This window comes from Pyrus communis, chromosome 11, assembly GCF_041283825.1.
Source record: "Pyrus communis isolate YQ-2024b chromosome 11, ASM4128382v1, whole genome shotgun sequence".
NCBI lineage: Eukaryota > Viridiplantae > Streptophyta > Magnoliopsida > Rosales > Rosaceae > Pyrus > Pyrus communis.
Genome location: NC_142575.1, coordinates 1992841 through 2013092, shown reverse-complemented (window position 1 = coordinate 2013092; position 20252 = coordinate 1992841). Strand labels below are relative to the sequence as shown.

General features: G+C 36.2%; 3 protein-coding genes across 3 annotated transcripts; 2 read left to right on the top strand and 1 right to left on the bottom strand.

Moving 5' to 3' along the window:
* The first annotated feature begins 1318 nt into the window (after nt 1-1318).
* LOC137743850 (zinc finger protein WIP2-like) lies at nt 1319-4345 on the top strand. Its single transcript, XM_068483783.2, has 2 exons — nt 1319-2195; nt 3748-4345. The coding sequence occupies exons 1-2, from the start codon at nt 1563-1565 to the stop codon at nt 4180-4182; spliced, it is 1068 nt and encodes a 355-aa protein (XP_068339884.1). The 5' UTR covers nt 1319-1562; the 3' UTR covers nt 4183-4345.
* Nucleotides 4346-11868: 7523 nt separating this feature from the next.
* On the bottom strand, nt 11869-16582 carry LOC137742144 (zinc transporter ZTP29). The gene is made up of 12 exons (XM_068481910.2): nt 16344-16582; nt 15593-15651; nt 15196-15288; nt 14851-14925; nt 14646-14727; nt 14129-14184; nt 13309-13365; nt 13129-13169; nt 12806-12873; nt 12615-12671; nt 12416-12533; nt 11869-12178 (listed from the first exon to the last, which is right to left on the bottom strand). Exons 1-12 carry the CDS (start codon nt 16405-16407, stop codon nt 12133-12135), a joined length of 816 nt encoding a protein of 271 aa, XP_068338011.1. The 5' UTR covers nt 16408-16582; the 3' UTR covers nt 11869-12132.
* Nucleotides 16583-17467: 885 nt separating this feature from the next.
* LOC137743581 (cytochrome c-type biogenesis protein CcmE homolog, mitochondrial) lies at nt 17468-18754 on the top strand. Its single transcript, XM_068483503.2, has one exon. It carries the CDS (start codon nt 17587-17589, stop codon nt 18376-18378), a length of 792 nt encoding a protein of 263 aa, XP_068339604.2. The 5' UTR covers nt 17468-17586; the 3' UTR covers nt 18379-18754.
* The last annotated feature ends 1498 nt before the right edge of the window (nt 18755-20252 follow it).

Below are 20252 nucleotides of genomic sequence, written 5' to 3'. Positions count from 1 at the left end.
TTATTGGTTAAGAATTCAATCACTAAAATATAATGACCAGAGTTTGCGTCAATCTAATATCTATCATAAGCCATCTCCATGTTTAATTGGATGGCCACAAGTGCATGCTAGAATTTTTGCTTTCTTGTTATAGTAATTAATTAATCAATTGACTCACGACAAGAAATTTTGACAAATGCCAATACCAGTGTCGGCTCAATACGTAGACAATGTTTAATTTACCCATACTATTTATAAATGAATGAGAGAGAGAGAGAGAGATAGAGGAACAGTAACGTTGTTGTAGTGTTGTTGTGCATGTAAAAGCATGAAACAGGGAAACAGAGATGAGCTGAGGACAATCTCTCTTATCTCTCTCTCTCCTCGTTGGGAGTCAAGTTAGCCGACCATGGCCCGCCCATCAAAGCAAATGCTGGGTTTGGATCCAAACCATTTGTTTCCCAAAACCACAGAAAATTATAACCAAAATAATATCATTGTATATATTCTTATAAATTATTAAAAATGATATAGTAGCTTCTGTGCATGCAAATTGCAATGGATGGTTGTACAATGTACAATCTCTCTCTCTCTCTCTCTCTCTTTCTCTCTCTCACATGAATGAGGAGCAGGAGGAATGCGATTATGGGGGACAACCTCCACAACCCTAATTACCAACTTTGTCTTTTGCCTTATTTTTCCTTTCTTTTCTTATCCTTCATCACAGTTGAGTATCTTGGGTTGTTGAGAGGTAATTTTCTTCTTTTTTCACATAGCTGGTAGTATTTACACATAATTGTATGAAAAATGCTAAAGAAATCAACTTCTTAGATTATATTTTGTAAACTACATAATATTTGATGATTAGACTCAACACAAAAATCCCTTAACAGACTTTTTTTTTAATAATTTAAAGAAGAAATAAAATCATCAACGATCACATCATATGATTTAAAAATATTATCTAAATAGATAATTTCTTTAGCATTACCCCGTTTGTACACTGTTCAACAAATGACTTGTCCTTTCAAGTCCCAAGATTATCTCTCTCTCTTCTTTAGCATATTTTGTCACTGTTTAGTCACACCTCACAAGTGATTTCTTGTCTCCCCTTTTTACTCAGTTGGGTTGCTTTATCAACCTTGATTTTTGACATTTCTTTTAACCCTACATACTCGAGAGCAACTTAGCACTTAAATTTTCCGGTCAATTATAAAAGTTTGATTCGTTTCCTATTGGTTTCATATTCAATTTTTAGCCTCATTAACATTGCGGTTTTCTGTGTTAATAATACTAATCCATATAGTAATAATTTGCATATATTTACACAAAATACTACAATATCAATAAACCCGTAATATAAAGGTTTTTCTCCTCCACCCTCACACTGCACTTCTCCTTTTTGAGTTGGTGATTTTGTTCAATAGGTCTCCACTCTCCACCTTATCATTACCTTTTGGTCCTCTCTCTCTCTCTCTCTCTCTCTCTCTTCTGTGCGTATACTGTATACTATATTAGCCCAATTCCAGCAAAACCAATCCATTCTCTCTAAAGCTAGCTTCCCCCAAACCTCTCACCATATCATGACAGATCCCTACCCTAATTACTTCAATAATGGTTGGTTTAGTATCAACCCTCACCACCACTTCTCTTCCACCTCCACACCTTCCTCTATTAATCCATATAATTATCACCCTCCTAATTATGGAGATTACTACAATTTCTGCTCATCAAACAACTTGATCAACAATATTAACAATACCCTTTTCACTAATCACCACCACCAATGTTCATCACCTCCCTCTCCTCCTCTACGAGAAGCCCTTCCCCTCCTCAGCCAAAGCCCTTCAAGAAGTCACCACCATGAAGACATGCAAGAATCAGCTGCTGATGATGATCATCAGAACTTCTTGATCTCTTCTAGGTCTGATGATATTGTTCATGAAGAAGAAGATGATGAAAATGTTACTGTGGCTTTACATTTAGGGCTTCCAAGCAGAACCCTATCTTCAGCTGATTTAATCTCCAGGCTTCCATCCCCAGAAATCTCATCAGATAAAGAAGCAGATGTTACAGTTGCTTCAGCTGGTTATGCATCAAACAGGCTCAACAAAGGACAGTACTGGATCCCTACTCCTGCTCAAATTTTAATTGGTCCAACCCAGTTCTCATGCCCTCTTTGCTTCAAGACCTTCAACAGATACAATAACATGCAGGTACAACAATCTCTCTCTCTCTCTCTCTCTCTCTCTCTCTCTCTCTCTATATATATATATATATATATATATATATGTATAATTAGCCTTCATATATAGCTGAATTGTATTTGGTTTGTTCTATGATTTCTCAAGCTAGAGGGAAAGACAAAAGTAGTTTGAAAATTTAAATAAAATAAAATAAATAAGAAAGTGTTTACTTTTTGTTTTCCTTCCTCCTCTATCTCTCCCATCACTTTCTGCATCTGATCATTTTTCTTTTGATTTTTTCTGAGAAAGAAAAAACCCATTCCTATCTATCTTTGATTTTTGTACACTTCTTTTTTAGATTGATTTTAGTCTTTAACTTTTATTATATGGGTCCTAGGGTTTTCCTTTTTTTCTCTTCTTGCAACTTTAAATCATTTTACTTTGTTTTGTTTTATATGTCCAGTTTTGCACTTTGTATAAACCGCAATCTTTTTACATGGTTTGTGGGTTTCCGGGATTTAAAAGAAATAAGAATAAATTAATCTACCTGGTCCAAAAACTGAGTCTGAGAATATTATTATGATCAGCTATCTGCATCTGCAACCCCTTTATGTGATTGAACTACACAGCAGCAATTGTGCTTTTTGCACCTTGAGGTTTGTGTCTCACACATTGGCAGGTGTGTCAAACCGAAGATATCCCTAGTTCTTCCTGCTTTTAGACGATCTTCCTCAATGCCCGAGGAATAAACAACTTCTTAACATCAGAAAACGAAATCACCATATATATGTGAAAATCCAGTTCTCATACTACTAATAATTCTCTGTATTTTTTTGTTCAATTACTATTAAATTCTTTGTTTATGAATACACAAAGATTTGTGCTTTTTGAGTCTTTGACCTACCTATTTGAATCTCCATATGGCCTGTTGTTTTCTTCTGTCTTAGATCATATATATATATATATATATATATGCAATTATACATGCAAGCAAGCACATAACATAAGCTAGAATACTAGATCAATTTGGAAAAAAAATAAACCCAAAAATTAAAAATAAATTGAAACTCCAATTTCTATGACATTATATTTGCTTTATCTTTTCATTTTCAAACACCATGACCCATGTATGATGTATGTTTGTCTTATAAAAGCATAAATTATGATATTTAAAGAAGTCTTAAAAGAATCAACATTTTAAAGACACCCGAATCTTATGCAAAACAAATCCAACTTTTATGCAACCAAAGCTACTTCCTTCAAATTTTCTTCCTGGTCATGTGGAAGTGGCCTTTTTTAAGTTGTCCCTCAAGGCAAAAGTTGTATGATATGAATTAACTTTATACATAGATGTTAAAGTTCTCATCTAAGTGTGTGACAACCAATAATAATGAGAAATGCTCGATCTAATCTACCAGTATTATTTGTTCGAAGTGAATGAAATACCACGATTGCTTTGGAAAAAAATGGATTAGTTGGCTTGTTAAGTAATCTCTCAATCACTTTGAACCGTAATAGCAGTAGATTAGAAGTATTTTTCGACAGTACTATTGCTATAAAGCTGATTAAATTGTTTATGTAGATGCATATGTGGGGGCATGGATCTCAATACAGAAAAGGGCCAGAATCTCTAAGGGGAACACAACCAACAGCCATGCTTAGACTGCCTTGCTATTGCTGTGCCCCTGGCTGCAGAAACAACATTGAACATCCAAGGGCAAAGCCTCTCAAAGACTTCAGAACCCTACAAACCCACTACAAGAGAAAACATGGGATCAAACCCTTCATGTGTAGAAAATGTGGCAAGGCTTTTGCAGTGAGAGGTGATTGGAGAACTCATGAAAAAAATTGTGGGAAGCTTTGGTATTGCACTTGTGGGTCTGATTTCAAGCACAAGAGGTCCCTCAAAGATCATATCAAGGCATTTGGACAAGGCCATGCAGCTTATGGAATTGACTGTTTTGAAGAGGAAGATGATGCAGCTTCTGAAATTGAGGAAAATGACTCCTTCCATTAGTGAGTTTTTTTCTTTGGAAAACCTTGACAGTACAAGGGGGAGTTTGTGTGCTTGGTTCAAACGTTTTTTTTTTTTTTTTTTTTTTTTTTTTGATGAATTACAAGTCGTGAAACTCTAAAAATTGCATCTGGAAGCTAAGCTATGTATTTTTTTCCTTTTCTTAGTACTATTTCTTTGAGTTTCTTCTTCCTTTTTTTAAGACTCCCTTAATTAGCAATGGTTCCTAAAACATCAATGATAAACCAAGTTCCTGTAATTTCACTCTCCCTTTTCATGCACAATTTCATTTTTATGTGCATATATATATATATGTATGTATGTATGTATGTATGTATGTATGTATGTACGTATGTATGAATATCCCACCTTTATTTTATCTGAGAAAATGTATTTATAACTCTTTAGTGGATAGGACTAGCTAGGAGTTGGTAAAACCATTTGAGAAAAGAAAGTGCATAAAAGGTTTAGCAGGCTGAAGTCATAGATATGCAACTCAGAAGATTCCATATGTATTCCTCAAAGTTTCTCATGGTTGTACATTAGTCAATACACTGCATCGGTAGACAGTGAAACAACTATATGCTCTATTTATTGATTACCAAAAAAAAAAAAAAAATCTGTGAAATTTATTATTAACTGGGAAAAGTAATTAAAATGAGGATGAGAGAAAAAATTGCTCATTTGTGACCAAAGAATCATGGGTTTGAGTAATGGAAACAACTCCCTTGCAAAGCAAGGATAATGCTGTGTACGATAGACATTTCTCTTCCGACTCCTGCAAAGCGGGGAGCCTTGTTGGCTTGGGGTTGATGTAAGATCGCACATCGACCAACGAAGATGGGATGATGTGCCTTATATGTACATGCTTCCCTCCCTATAGCATGACGCTTTTTGGGAGCTCACTGGCTTCGGAGTTCATCGGAACTCCGAAGTTAAGCGAGTTCGCGCGAGAGCAATCCCAAGATGGGTGACCCATTGGGAAGTCCTCGTGTGAGTTCCCAGAAACAAAACCGTGAGGGCGTGGTCGGGACCCAAAGCGGATAATATCGTGCTATGACGGAGTCGAGCCTATGATGTGATGGAGCCCGGGTTGGGATGTGATAGTTGACCTAATTAAAAAGTAATCAAAATAAGCTAATAGATATGAATTAAAAAGTTAATCATACATAAGAAATTTTTGTGGGTGTAATACAAAATAGATTTAAACATTCTTTAGCTCACTAAACCATTAATACATGATGTAACCCTAAAAAACTATGGATACCTTAATACTAACCCTAAAATGATGAATTCCTAAAGTTCCAGCAATTGAAAGGAGGAGGGATTTGTTATATTTGTTTCTTATCTTACATTCAGATTCTTCTTATTAAAAAATATGTATGTGCAAAAAGTTGGAGAGACGTTACAAATATTAGTAACATTCAGAAGATCGAAAAGAAGTAAGTTTCTATGTATTCATAGGACGATAGATTATTCATGCATCGCGATCATAGTGTGTGCTTAACTCTATGTCCTCTAACTCCTCAATTGCTCCTTCTGTAAAAGTCTTAATTATTTCTTCCAAACTTAATAATTTGAACAGATATTTCTAACATAAAATGCAACCGTGGAGAGGAGCTGTATTAACTATTGACCTGCAAAGACATCACAGTGTAGACTGGAACTAAATTCAGATCAAATTATTAGGCTCATACGGGAGGGAAAGAGAGGAGCAAGAGAGACAGAGAAAGGTGGATGTGCTATTAATTACAAACAGTGCAGAACTAGCTAGCTTCTTATTTTTTGTAGCATTTTTTTATCATAATTATATATACCACAGACTACAGAGGTTGGAAGGGATATAATGGATCTTGTTGGCAGCTTTATGAATTGAGAGAGAGAGAGAGAGAGAGATGTCTGCAGTCAAAGAGCTTGTAGAAAGAGGCCCCTGAAATGTCATTTCACGCTGCAAATATAATCAGAGCATGTACTGTTTGGTGGGTTCAGACTTCAGAGTGTGCCCCAATTTGGTGAGAAGAAATTTCTTGACACGTCCGTACAAATGAAAACACGATACAATATTATTTTAATATTTTCTGCGTTGTAACCAAATACGAATAACTTTTTTCACCTAATAATATATCATTCACACGCTAGATCACAAAATAACAAAACAATATATTCGGATCACAAAAATTGTTCTCTCAACTCAACTTCACATTTTTATTTTAGGATGTGATATTCACACATTTTATTTAACTTTTCACATATTTTTTTTATTTTTAATTTTCAAATTGAATGAATTAAAAAAAATTAACGAATAAAAATTATCAAAAGATGTATAAGAAATAAAATGATCTTTTATTTTTTCCCATCCTCCACCTTCCAGCTGACCTATCTAGCCACCTCTACACCTGTCTTTCACTTTATGATGATGAGGTAAGGTTGCCAGTCTTTGACAGTTACTATGATTTCGTTGTACCTCTGCAGTGGATTTAACAGAACGTAAATACGGACACTAATTAATAGTAATTAGTTGTTTAATTGTCGATCTGTCTGTGTGATTCTTTTCTTGTTCTTTTTGTTATAAATCCAGTGTTCCGTCACGGCGTCACCCACTGACTCACAACACAAATCACCATTTTGCATGCATAAGTAAAACCCTGAGACATCATGTTCTTCTTTCCATACTCCTATGTCTTGTTTTATACAACTACTTCTTTTCATATTTACTATTGTTTTTCGTTTTCTTCGAAAAAACAATCCAACTCCTCAAAAGAAACAGAAACTTGCATACACTGTGTACTGCATGTTTTCTCTATCTCTCTTCTCACGTTGTTTAGAGAATTTAATAAGTATGATTTTGATCATTTTATATATATATATATCAAACTATAATTTGTATAAAGTTATTGTAAAACATCAAATTATGCTTATTTGTTTTTTCAATATTTGGTGTTAAAAATAAACTTAGTCCCCACCAAACTTTCATTAAAATACGTACAAAAAAGAATATAACTGTATATAAGGTAGATGCTAATCCCACAATGCACCTAACGTATGATTATGTTAGTTCTCTTTATACATTCATATAGTAACATATCCATAAACTTATTTTCTTGATTCTTTTTTCCCTTCTCCTTTTTCGATTAGAATTCACTCCATTCCAAATCTCCTCTCCTCCTCTGCCCTCCTCTCCCACTTTTCTCTTTTTCTTTCTCTCTTTATAAAAAAAGTCAATACAAAATATTAACATAGCTTGATCGTGACCATTCAAATAAAAGAGGACTGAAGGGGAGGAAAATTTAGAAGAGAGAATCCTACTCTCTCATTTTTTGGCTCTAAAGCCCCACTATTTGGACTCAACTGCAGTTAAATCGCATGGTTGCTTAGAGCTTCTATAGTCAAATTCCAAAAAGGCCATTGTATAACCAATAGCTGCAACGAATAAAATATTCACAATTTGTAAAACGATGTTCCAGTCTCTTAAGAGTACACGGATAGAACTTGTCTCTAAAAATCAGTTTATAAGAAATACAGTGTTCAAAAACTCTTAAACCATCTAAGATATGCTATTTTTTCGACGGGAGACAATTAGGTTAAGATATTCGAGTTTCACTAAAAAAATGAGAGAGAAAAAATAGCAGCTCAAGTCAAAAGAATCAATTCCATTAGCATGCATGGCCAGCACAAAGGGGACAACTTTGTCTCCCTAATTAGCTCTGCTGTGGTTTTAGGTCTCAAAATACAAGCAACCAAAATTCTTGTCTCGGAAACAAGATAGGTTGATTGGCTAGGATTCAAGCTAATGAATTTAATTAGTAATTTACTTTACAAGATGCGAGGTTTATTTTGGGGATGGATAAACTACTAGATACAACTTCGTCTTGGACCCTTGGTATATGTATGTAGTTGATTGTGATTAGTGAATCGTGTAAGCAGGATTGAACTCAGTTTATGTGGTCAAGGATCCCCATGCATGAGGAAGATAAAGATGGGGGCGAAAACTAATCGTCTTTTTACATGTTTATCAGCCAAGTCTTTAAGGAAGAAAAAGGGTGATTGCTATCCACACACTTCTTTTTACCTTTCGCATACCCGTCTCAATCTTCGGAAGTTAGATTGAATGAATTGAAAAATATCATGGACATAAATTATAAGAGGTGTGTAACAAATGTGTAAAAATAGGTGTGTGGATAATATCACCCAAGAAAAATGGAAGAATCAACCTAGTTAAAGTAAAGAAATAGAAGTACTTTCACATACAAAGATTCTTCATAGATATTGCAAACTTAGGTTTTATTTGTTGCCAATATTATATAAGATCATTCTTACAAAAATAATAAAACATGGGTCCATCTTTGAGTTTTTTTATTTTTTTAATATTTAGTAAATGAATAGTTCCTCTCTAAATTTAAAGTTTTGCTATAATATAGACTCTTTCACAGCATTTTTTGGAGATCAATTTTTTAGTTTGACTCTTTGAAATAGAGTTTTATTGGTTGTTGTACAGCATTTTGGAAATGCTCTTAAACCGTTAATCCTTTTTTTTTGTTTTCATTCATATTGATCATCCTTACAAAACTTCGGTCAAATTGGCTAACCAAATTCATGTTTCACGATTGTTAATTTAGCCTATAGAAGCCAAAATTAGAAGAAAATATGACAAACTGCTACTAGATTAAAAGAAACTTTGTTGGTACAGACAGAACATATATGCATGGAAAGCACAAAAAAAGAGTCGAAGTAATTAAAAAAAGCAGTGGCAGCAGCAGCAAAGTTGCTGCACCTGCACACTTGTTCACTAGAATGTTTTTAACTTTTAATGCTTTTTTTGCTACCCACAAAACAGATGCATTGTGTAGGATTTGGTTTTAGCACCAGAACTTAGCAGGTGAATATTGGCTATAGCTATGGCAGCAGCACTATTTCTAGGGTAACTGAACAGAAACCTTACCATTCATGATTCATCAAGAATATCCAAAGGATTCACAAGCATTACTATTGCTTCTTTGTCATGATCATAAACATTAGATTCCCACAGAAAGGGATCCTCCTAATTCATCAAGTCTGGAGATCCGGGCTATTGAAATTTAATTCAACGGTTACAAACAGGAGCCTACTTTAAAAGTTATAATAACTTTAGCCATTGGATCAAATTTCAATGGTCCGGATCCTCGAACTGAGTGGATTAGAAGGAAGGGATCCAAAGAGGGTCCCTTTCCATATTCCCACATGTTTTAGCCCAAAGTTTCTATGTAGACTATAGTCCATGTACATCAATCAACACATATGTTAAGAAAAGTAACACCATAAATACAATGTTTAAAGTTTAAAATGATATCATTAGTCATTCATGTGCAATTAAGTAACCGTAAATTATTGATGTTTAAATGAGAGAGATGTCATCCAAATTGTGTGCATAAGAAATTCTCTCTTCTAACAAACGACAAATATGTTCATTTGTCTTTGAGACATTTTTAAGCAATGAGCTTTGGTTAGGTCTAAGATGTTCATTACCAATAAAGCTTTTTGTCAAAAACTTGATTTTGGTTCCTTCCCCACTCTCTCCTTTTACCCAAATAAAACACCTTTTAGTATTTTCTACTCTTTTGCTTTGAGTGGAGTTTCTCACTAATTTCCCCCCATTTTCTCTTCAACTTCAAAAATCAAATAAAAAAAGCTTACTTTTTGCAATAGATCAGTTACAGATAGGACTAGACAGCTTTTAATCCCATGTTGTGCAGACGAACTGTGTATATATATATTTTTTTGGTTCCAAAAATTGCATTTCCAGGAAGATGCAATGATTTCCTCGATGGTAAGTGATGATGAGATTGAAGTCTCTTCATTTCAATTGAGTATTCAACAAAATCCAAAACTATAATGGGTTTATGGAATCTCCTAAAAGTCCTTAGGTTGGTTACGATTTTTTATTTTTCTTGTACGAATTTGAAATTATTTGGTATTAGAAAAAGGGTTTTTATATTAATACCTCATATTCTTATGAATATACCCTATGTTTTTGAATTCTTATTGAACAACCTCTTTTACCCCTATTTAAATTTGAAAAATAAAAAAAACAAACCCAGCACCCACAAATGCACCATGTATTCTCTTCGCGATAGCCAAACAACATGCACCATCATTAACAAATTTCATTGATCTCAATAATTCAATTGTTACAAGAAGATGATATCAATAATGCAGCACGTTCCATATGTTTTCATGCCCATAGCCATCAAGTAGACATCCTTGAGTATGACATTTGAAATTGCAGTTTCTACAAACTGCTAAAGGCCTCGCATAACGACAGGGAGGGAAGGGGGAGGGGAAGATGAGGGAATGGAGTGCTTAGAATAGAAGTGGCGGAGGGTGTATTTATAAGATTGTGGGATGTCAATAAAACAACCCTTAGAAAAATTCAAAAATATATATTTTTGAATTTGAGGTTATTTTCGAATCTTTATGTTTGGAGTTCAAAGATTAGGTCGGATTGTTGAAGGGAAAGATATCTCGACCCTTAGTTAACGTGAGGTAAACCTATATAATAGGCTAATGAAGACTATAAAATTTAAAATGAGTAATCCGGATTACTTAATCCATCAGCTTCAAATACAACAAATACAAAAATCTGAAGAGAATCTAGACTCCACTTAATTTATGTTATTGGCCAGTCTATTCTAGAATTTTCGTAAAACTTGGAAGTGTTGTGCTTTGCAGTTTGCATGTCACAGCATGTTGCATACAAAAGCTATCAATTATGCTAACTTTCATTTGTTGTTTTTCTCTCTCCTTTCCTTTTTTCATGCCTTTTTTTAATTACATGTCTTTTCCTTTGTTTGCAACATGTTATGATTGATGCCAAGCCTAAAGCATCAAAATAATAAGGAGTAGAATTATCTTCCCTTCTAATCTCTCTCATCTTTCATCATTTCTTATTTAAACGGTTGCGATTACACCACGTTTACATCTTATTTTGAATTTTTTATATAGAGAGTAAGACAAAAAGAATAGTGAGAGGAGATGATGAAAAGGGATGGTAATAGGAGGGGAGAGATAATGCCTGATCAAATCCATGGCACAGGTCATGGAATCTGTTGTTGGAGTAAATGTATGTATCCCATCTTTAAGGGTCGGGATTATCTCCGGATCCTCAATTCTCTGCATTCTTCGATGGGTGTTGGCACGATTGCCGACAAACCATGCCCACACCGTCGTCTTCCAACCTCTGGTTGTCTACAACTAGAACCAAGTTCTCCGAGAGAGAGAGAGAGAGAGAGAGAGAGAGAGAGAGAGAGAGAGATGAATAGGAAAAAGCAAAAAAGAAAGTTAATTAATTCCTAGTCGTTCGATTTTCGGTTGAACAAACAGATTTGGATCGGATTCAGAGAGGATCTTATTCCCATCCTTAAGGCATGCTTGGATGAGAATTTGATCCATAATCTCTTTTAGGATTTTAGAAGAAAAACTTGTGTATAGACGGCCGCATGTGGCATTCATCTAACAAGGTGGGACAAAGAGATAGGTCACACAGACTTTTTCATGCCTTTTTCAGTAAAAATCACGTGATGTGTGCTATACACACAATGTTGTATACAACAGGTGTCACGGCAATCTCTCCTATTAAAGGCCATGAGTATCATTATATTACCTTCCAAAGCACACCCAACCAATGCAACCTGTTAGACACTTGAAATTCTCGTGTAAATGAAAGAGTAGACTTTATTGAAGAAATCAAGTTCCATACACTATTTTACATCCTTTTAATGGACAAGTACATTTCTCTTATACCGAGTATGAACTCCTATCTTCGGGGACGGTCACAGTAAAACCTTCTTTGTGCCGAAACCATATGAGATATCAACGCGCGGGTCTAAAAACAGTACAGGTATTCAGTGCCAGTTGCCCATCATGGGAGTACAGAGTTGAACAACGACAATACTATCGGGCAGGACCTGTAGAATGCAGCTACAAGCTCATCTCCTGAGGCAGGCTGATCTCAAGAAAATATAGGCTGCAAAACAGGCAAGGAGAAAGTTATCTGATATAAGCAAAACTTATAATATCACATCCTCAGGCTCTAAACTTCTTGTTCTAGATATTGAATCTGACTGAAATTAAACAGCGATGTACTTTGAAAAAAATCCTTCTTGAAGAGCTCCTCTTTCGATGAGGCCCAACACTATATATGCACTTGTAACAGCGACAGACTCAGATATTTTTCATTATATATTTATAACGCCAGTATTACCTTGCAGACATGAAGGCCATTCCCAAAAACACGGCCTTGACTGCTTGCTTCTGCCCCGCATAATCAAACGCCAAGGGCAGCATCTCATGCAGAGTTAGAAAAGCCATCACTCCACCAACTGTGTCACAACAAAAGTAAATGGTGACCAAATTTTCATACAAAGTAATCTGCTTTCGATGAGAACCATTGATTTGCAAACCTGATCCCAGCAGGCCTTCAAGAATTTCAGGACTCAAGCTGCTCGGAAATAGATAGGCTGTAGCAAAAGTGACACCCATTAACAAGTTGCCTTCAAGAATTTCAGGACTCAAGCACCTATTTTACATCCACCCTACCCTTTAAGACTGGTAAAAGAAAGATATCTAAAGGTTGTTTTGAAAGTTCGCATACCTACAATTACGACACCCAAAGGCTCAGCGAAACCAGAAAGCGTTGCTAATTTGAATGCCTGCCATTTGCTGGGACATGCAGAAAACCCACCATTCAATAATTTTATCACTACTTTGCACAAGAAAATGAACAAAGCGTAGAAGTCATGTCTAGAAATGGGCACCAAAAGAAGTTTTTTTATTATTCATAGAAATTGAGTAAAAACTTAATTTCGAACTTATTAAAGATAATAGTTATTTTTAAATGAGTGAAAATTTTCATTGTTTCCAAACATCACAAGTACTTCAAGTGCTGAACTAGACGATGGCTTCATAAATTCTCACCTCTGAGTTGCAAAGTACACAGGAAGTGCCACAGCAACGCCCTAGAATAGAAAAAGTTGTCACCATATAATACACAATGAAATAATAGTTCTACAGTCCAAACCCAAACTTTAAATCAATCCATGGCAGAGTGCAAGCAGTTAGGGTAACACAAAACGGTACAAGATATAGAGAATATACCTCTGGGATGTTGTGTAAGGCAATGGCCAAGGCCAAGTTGACACCAACACGAAGGCCCTACAATGAATTATGGAATAAGCAGGAATTGTATGCAACAATTAGCATCAGCTGTAATTATAGTCCGCAAACAGATATCTAAAGTATTCTTGCTGCATCCATAATCACCAATCCCATAGATGAAAAGACTATGCAATCAAAAGTAATACGCACTATGAAAAAAGATACGTAGAAAGCAGGATCAGTAAGCATCTAATCAAGTTCAACTTGTCTTAGATCACAAACAAGAGTAGATTTAGAAAAGAGTTCCAAACTAGACACCGCAACTTCAGAAGTTGTGCTTCAAGAAGAAAGCAACATATTTCCAAGACAACATGAATTTTTTTAGCAGCAGCTGAGTGTCCAGGAACATATTCACTTGTTGGTAATAACGCTAAAAATGCATCACAAGGAAGAAAAGAAGAAAGTTTAACCAACTGGAAAACAATAGATCTGATTTAGCCATTTAGGTCACGAAGAATACCAAATGGTTGGTAATAAAAAAATAATTTAAAGGTCATAGACACCTCGCATTCTGTTTTCAACAACATTTTTTTAAATAACTAAAATGAAAATAGCATTAATATTACACATCATGAATTAAAGAAACTCTGATCATTGATGAAGACACTTTTTTTCAGACATAATTATTAAGTTTATGTTAAATCAAACACAGAACATAAAACTCGAAATAAAATAACCATGACTTCATCTATCTAATTCAAACTAGAATTAACTAAATACTCCAAGTCCAAGTACTATGAAAACTTAAGTTTTGAGTTACCTTCATTGATCCAAGAAACACAGCCATTCCTTCCGGAAAATTGTGTAAACTTATGCCTGCAATTCAATTGACCGGATGTTCCATTTCATAAGGGATAAAGTATACAAATTAAGCATATTACTGAAGTATTTGCACAGACTTTATTACTCCGAAGGAAAAAAAATCTCTAGAAACTAGAAACTAAAAAGCATTGCTACAAGCCATGACAGACTTTCAAAATATGCAAATGATGTAGAGTAGAACACCCTTAGGCCTTGGGTAGGGTGGCATGTGGGTGGAATGGCAGAGGGGTGGGTTTTATTCTTCTTGTATGCACGCAAAGACATGAAATAGGCTTTGCTAATCACAGAATTGAGTACTACAAATTTAATATATCATGCACACTTAGACTACAAACATTTGAAAATTAACTAATATTTCCAATTCCACAAATAAGTAAAGATTAATTTCATTTTCTAATTCAAATAACTGTCTGGATGTGGAAGGTGATTTAAACATCTCAATAACGTAGTAATACCTATTGCTGTTACTATCCCACTGAATAAAACTTGACGTCGATGCTTTTTCAAAGTGTCCTTGCCTCCTTCATCTCCACTTTTCTGTTGTTAAGCATATTGTCTTACGGTCAAACACACCTTCAATATTCTGGGTGGATGTGTAATTCCCAGTCATATGTAAAAGTATCCACAACATGCTAAATTAGGAGAAGAGATAATCAATACCTTTGAAATAGGAGCAAGAGTTGGTTCTGGGATAAAATTGGCAATGATAGCAAAGAATATGACACCTCCAAAAAACTGCACCGCCAATAAATTTTAATCCAATTCTTAAGAGGAAACAGGGACAACACATGTCATAAAACTGATGTATTCAAACCCAAGTGAATCAGAATTTGAGGGCGGAGCCAGGGGGTGGCTACCATGAGGTATAGCTAGCTGTTGTAGAAAATATACCTACATTTTACCTATATTTACTGGCTCCAGCCAAATAAATAAATAGTTGCCTACCCATTAGGAACTTCCCGGCTCCACTATTAAATCAGATGAACATTGAAGTACATAACTTACCCATAGGTTGGCTTTTAAAAAGCCAATTGAGTTTATAGCGTTGTGAGCCAAATCTAGGAATGATATGCTTAGCATCAGACCTGCGGCAAAACCCTGTAGACAGAACATCAGAGGTTTAGATGGATCTTGGTTCCCTAAGCACATCCTGACTATATCACATCAATTCAATAGGATCACAAAATGTCATCAATGTCAGATGCATATTTGCTAAGTTAAACGTAAAGAGTAAAATTTATCGTAGAGTAAAATACATTGGCGACACATACATATCGGCTGGAAGGGAGGAGAAGATGTAAGCAATTAAGTCAACACAATGATTCAATCTTCCGAAGGGAAGAAAATGACATTAGCAGACAGAAAAAACAAGTCGGCATTTGAGGAAATGAAATCGGAGCACCTGTAAAAGCCCGAGCTTCTTCAAATTAGGAGTTTCATTGACAATTACAAAAAGCGCACCTGTTCCACATTCCAATGTTCAGAATTAGGCTCCAGATCATAAACTGATCAACTAAGCATTGAGGTGAACATGATAAATTAAGGAATTCCATAAGAAACATGAGCGAAAATCCTTTTTTTGGCACCAGGATCAATACCAAAAACTTGCACACAGAACAATTGGAACAAATCCTCGCAATTCCATCATCATCAATTACAAGTTAACAGCCTTAGAACTCAATTTCACAATAACTTGATAGAGTCAATTTGCTCTAAAAACGTCAAATTGAACCTTTTTCGAAAACAAAGTCAATTGAGCTGCATTTCGATATCTTTGTCTATCCGATCAATTCTAGTATCATAAGTTAATACCATTAAACCTCAATTCCACGGCAACTTGATGGAGTCAATTCAACCGTAATCGAAATTATAAGAAGCTAATTTAACCAGCCCCAGCTCCAGCAAAGTAATCAATATTAATCATACTTCCATCAAAAGATTCTATTTAAAAAAAAAGTCAAACAAAGGAAACAAATTTGAATCCAAAACCCAAAAATAAGAAAAACCCAGAAGCAAATTTAGGAAACCATTCTAGATAAAATAAACAAGAACAACAAAATTCAATAAATGGGGTAATTCAAATGTGAAATTGCTGAAATGGGCAGCTGAAATTTCAGCAGAGCATGAACAACCACGGGTCTTTATGTACTGACCGAGTGAAGTACTGAGTCCACCCACGAGTGAGAGCGCGAGAGCCACCAACACCTGAGAATCCATGGAGAAACTTTTGACCCACCAGTCCAAAAAGCTCCAAGATTTTTGGGTTCAAAAGAGTTTGACGGAACTACGACTGAATTGAGAGTAAACGATGGAGCTGATATGGTTTATATAGAGAGAGGAGTGAGAGAGAGAGAGAAGGGAAGAGAAGAGAGGGAATTGAGTTTCTTTATCTACTTTTTTTAGTTTAATGAGATTATATTCATACATCTCAAATTCCTACGTATTTTAATTTTTTTAATATTTTTTACATACCATGATAGAAAAATATTAAAAAATTAAAAGAATGTGAAAGAAATAATTTGAGGTGTGTAAATATAGGGTGTGCTATCCATACACCCCAAATTATTTCTCACACCCCTTGTTAATTTCTGTTCGTTGATCTTCTTCAATTTATCCAATTCGACGGCCAAAAATTAAAAAAATGTGTGAGAAGTAAAATTGGGTATGTAGATATCACATCCCTAAATATAATCTCCCTTAGTCACCTAACCTTGGCTTGTACATATCATCGTCCAATCCGTACTTCAATAGAAGGGCTAATTCCTATATTTTAGGGGCTAGTGGCTTGGCTAGTATTGCAAAGGGCTTTACGCGAAGAATCAATACCCTACATTAGAGAAGAAATTTTCATAACGATTGTAGCGAGTTTGAATTTTTTTTTTTTTTTAATACAGATGTGTGCAGTTAAATTAATTAAAATTGATGTGTTTTTTTATACAAGAATTCATAACTACAATCATCATTTCTCCCTCCTCATTCAATATTACCATCACTTATAATCCGCCACAACCATCGTCATCCAACAATTTATATTATAAAAATATTACTAACAACATAGATTTATTTTTCTACATTTTATATATTAATACTATACACATTTCAATGTGTTTTTTTTAATGTATATAAAAAGCTAAAAACTAAGTGTAAAAATCACCTCCTAAAATCAAAACGTTTGTAATACATTATCAAATATGCCCTAAATTTTTGAGAAAAAAAAAACCACAAAAAAAATTTCCAAATTCCCTTCCTATCCTTCCGAAGTCCCTTTGACCAAAAACAGAGAGCTTCTGTAGAGAGGCTGCTTCTTGTACCTCTCCAAACCCCTAGACGTTCCCCTTTCACTTTTCCACCCCATTTTTCCATCACTTTCACGAGAAAATTCCCCCACAAATCCAAATGGCCACTCGCATCGCCCTCCGCCTCAAATCCCACCTCCTCCGCACCACAACCCCGATCCACCACCACCCCGTATTCAAATCTCCACCTTCCATCTTCTCCCTCCTCTCCACCCCCCATCTCCACCCTCCATCAAATCCCCACCTCCCCTTCACTCTCCGCTTCCTCTCCACCGCCCGCCGCGGCCCGACCCGCCCCAAACCCGTCGACATCGGCGCCCGGGCTCGCCAGCTCCAAACCCGCCGCCTCTGGACCTACGCCCTGACCTTCAGCTGCATCGCCGGATTCATTGTCATCGTCCTCAACAGCTTCCAAGACCAGCTCGTCTTCTACGTCACTCCAACCGACGCTATCGAGAAATACTCCGCAAACCCTAGCAAGAGCAAGTTCCGGGTCGGCGGCCTCGTCCTTGAAGGTAGCGTCGTCCAGCCGTCTTCCTCGCCGGAGATGGAGTTCGTCGTCACCGATTTGATGACCGATATCTTGGTCCGGTACAAGGGATCATTGCCCGATTTGTTCCGGGAGGGCCACTCGGTGGTGGTGGAGGGATTTGTGAAGCCTTTCACGGAGGAGATTCGGAGGGAAATTTCGACGAAAAGCATATCGGAAAAGGCGAGGAGCGGCGAGTGCTACTTTGCCGCCACGGAGGTTTTGGCCAAGCATGACGAGAAGTACATGCCGGGTGAAGTTGCTGCGGCCATAGAGAAGAATAAGAAGAAGCTGGAGGAGGCAGGTGCCGGTGCCGGTGAAGGTGAAGCTGCTAAAGATGGTAAAGATGCTAAGAGCGAGTAGATTGATGGGTATGAGTTAAATTTTGTATCTTTTTCGATTATATTTCGATTTTGTTAGTATATATTAGGTGATTGGAGAAATGGGTTACACTTGGATAGTTGGATAATTGGATGATTGATCCAAAAGGATTAATCTTTAGGTGAGGGAATGGGCATTGGTGCTGAGGAAAAGAGATGAATTTTTGGAAATTTGAGGCGTTAGAGTTTCGAATTTTGTTGTTGTAGTGATATAATCTCTCTGTTGAATTCTATAATTCTTCATTTTGAATTAGTAAATCAATAATGCCATTAATTGGGAATGGCATAGCGAAATTGTAATTCTTGGCATAAGTTGTATGAATCTGATAACTTTGAGAATTTACATTCGAGATGTTTCATATTGTCGAGAACATAGAGATGGATCTGCTTTTATCTCCTTTATGTTCAGTGTGAATTGTGTGTTGTAATCTTTAGAGGCCACATGATAACCATTTCATTTTCAATTTTCAGTTTTTGTTTCACTTTTTTGAAAATTGAAATCTTGTTTGGTAACTGAAAGCTGAAAGTGAAATGGTTATTAAACGGCCCCTCACCAACATGGATCACTTTCGTTATGAATTATCTGAACAGTTTGGTTTTTTTTTTAAGCATTTGTTGTGTTCAATCAGTTGAATTGTTTGAGTATCATCTGGATTACAGTTGAGCTACTTCTCAGAAATTGTGAGTGTGCATCTTTATAGAACCCGCATCTTTATAGAACCCAACTTCCTACCCTCTATAATGTCTAAGGTTTAGCTTCCAGCACTCTGTACTATGGACGCACTGTGCACCTCCCGCCAGTAACAAGTCGAACTTAAGCCCAACGTGAACTTCAAACTCTAGAAATACTGAGCCAAGTTATCGGTTAGTTAGAAATCATTCGTCAAGATATGGCTGTTGGTTGTTGTTTTTCGACAACCAACCTCGAGGATTAGTTATATATTGCTGGATGACGAGTTAAGAGGATCAGCAAATTCCGAAATATTTGTACTGATTCTTGGTTGAGGTCAAACAACAAAGTAAAGGTTGTGCCGGAGATTCCAGTATACAGTATCTAAAAAATCCGAAATATTTGAGACCAACAAGAAGTTAGAATTGCTATTGGTGTAGACACTATGGGAAATTCAAGAAAGAATCCCCTACACAACACCATTGCCATTGTTAGATATATGAATACTATAGGATGGTTGATTTTAACATTCTCAAGTGGACGCTGGCTGCAAGTTTGGTTCTTATTTGCCCGGAGGTATTGAACTCATGTGAGTAGGAATGTTAAATGTAATTCTTCTGAACAGTTCTCGTCCCGGTTAGCTTCTAAAGTAGGCATTGCGTCTAAGTTAGCTTCTAAACTTCAAATACTTGATAGAATGTTGCCAGATCGGGGCCAAGAGATGGCCATGGTCGCTAGACTGCGGCCGCTGGCGCTAGAAATGCAGTATTGAAGGCCAAAAATAGCAGATTCAGACCACTACTGTATATATATTATGATGAAGCAATATAACATCCACAACAAATGGTGAAATCCATCTCCAAAAGAACACAAAAAAATACCACAATGTTTAAATAGCGGTCTCGGTCTTGAATCTCCCTAATGCCTCAACAGCGCAAAGAGAGAGAGGAGCACCGAAGAGTAAACAAAAGCGCCGGAAATTGTCACTGGAACTCCGGCTCCAGCGTCCAATGCCGGTGATGGTGCCGGTGCGCCATCCTGAGCCCTAACTGAGACAAGCACAATGGCGATTACCATCAAGAACACAGCTTTGCAGATGCTAACTTGCGCCATTTCTAGAGAGGAACAACAGATAATGGATTGAGTTAGCTGTGAGAGAGAGAGAGAGAGAGAGAGAGGGAGGGAGA

Excerpts from the sequence above, each read along its gene's own strand:
- LOC137743850 (XM_068483783.2), top strand. The coding sequence starts at position 1,563 with ATGACAGATCCCTACCCTAATTACTTCAATAATGGTTGGTTTAGTATC. Across the intron at positions 2,196-3,747 it reads ACAGATACAATAACATGCAG|ATGCATATGTGGGGGCATGG; the intron begins GTACAACAATCT and ends TTGTTTATGTAG.
- LOC137742144 (XM_068481910.2), bottom strand. The coding sequence starts at position 16,407 with ATGGATTCTCAGGTGTTGGTGGCTCTCGCGCTCTCACTCGTGGGTGGA. Across the intron at positions 14,728-14,850 it reads CTCTTGCTCCTATTTCAAAG|AAAAGTGGAGATGAAGGAGG; the intron begins GTATTGATTATC and ends GCTTAACAACAG. Across the intron at positions 13,366-14,128 it reads TGTTTCTTGGATCAATGAAG|GGCCTTCGTGTTGGTGTCAA; the intron begins GTAACTCAAAAC and ends AATTCATTGTAG.
- LOC137743581 (XM_068483503.2), top strand. The coding sequence starts at position 17,587 with ATGGCCACTCGCATCGCCCTCCGCCTCAAATCCCACCTCCTCCGCACC.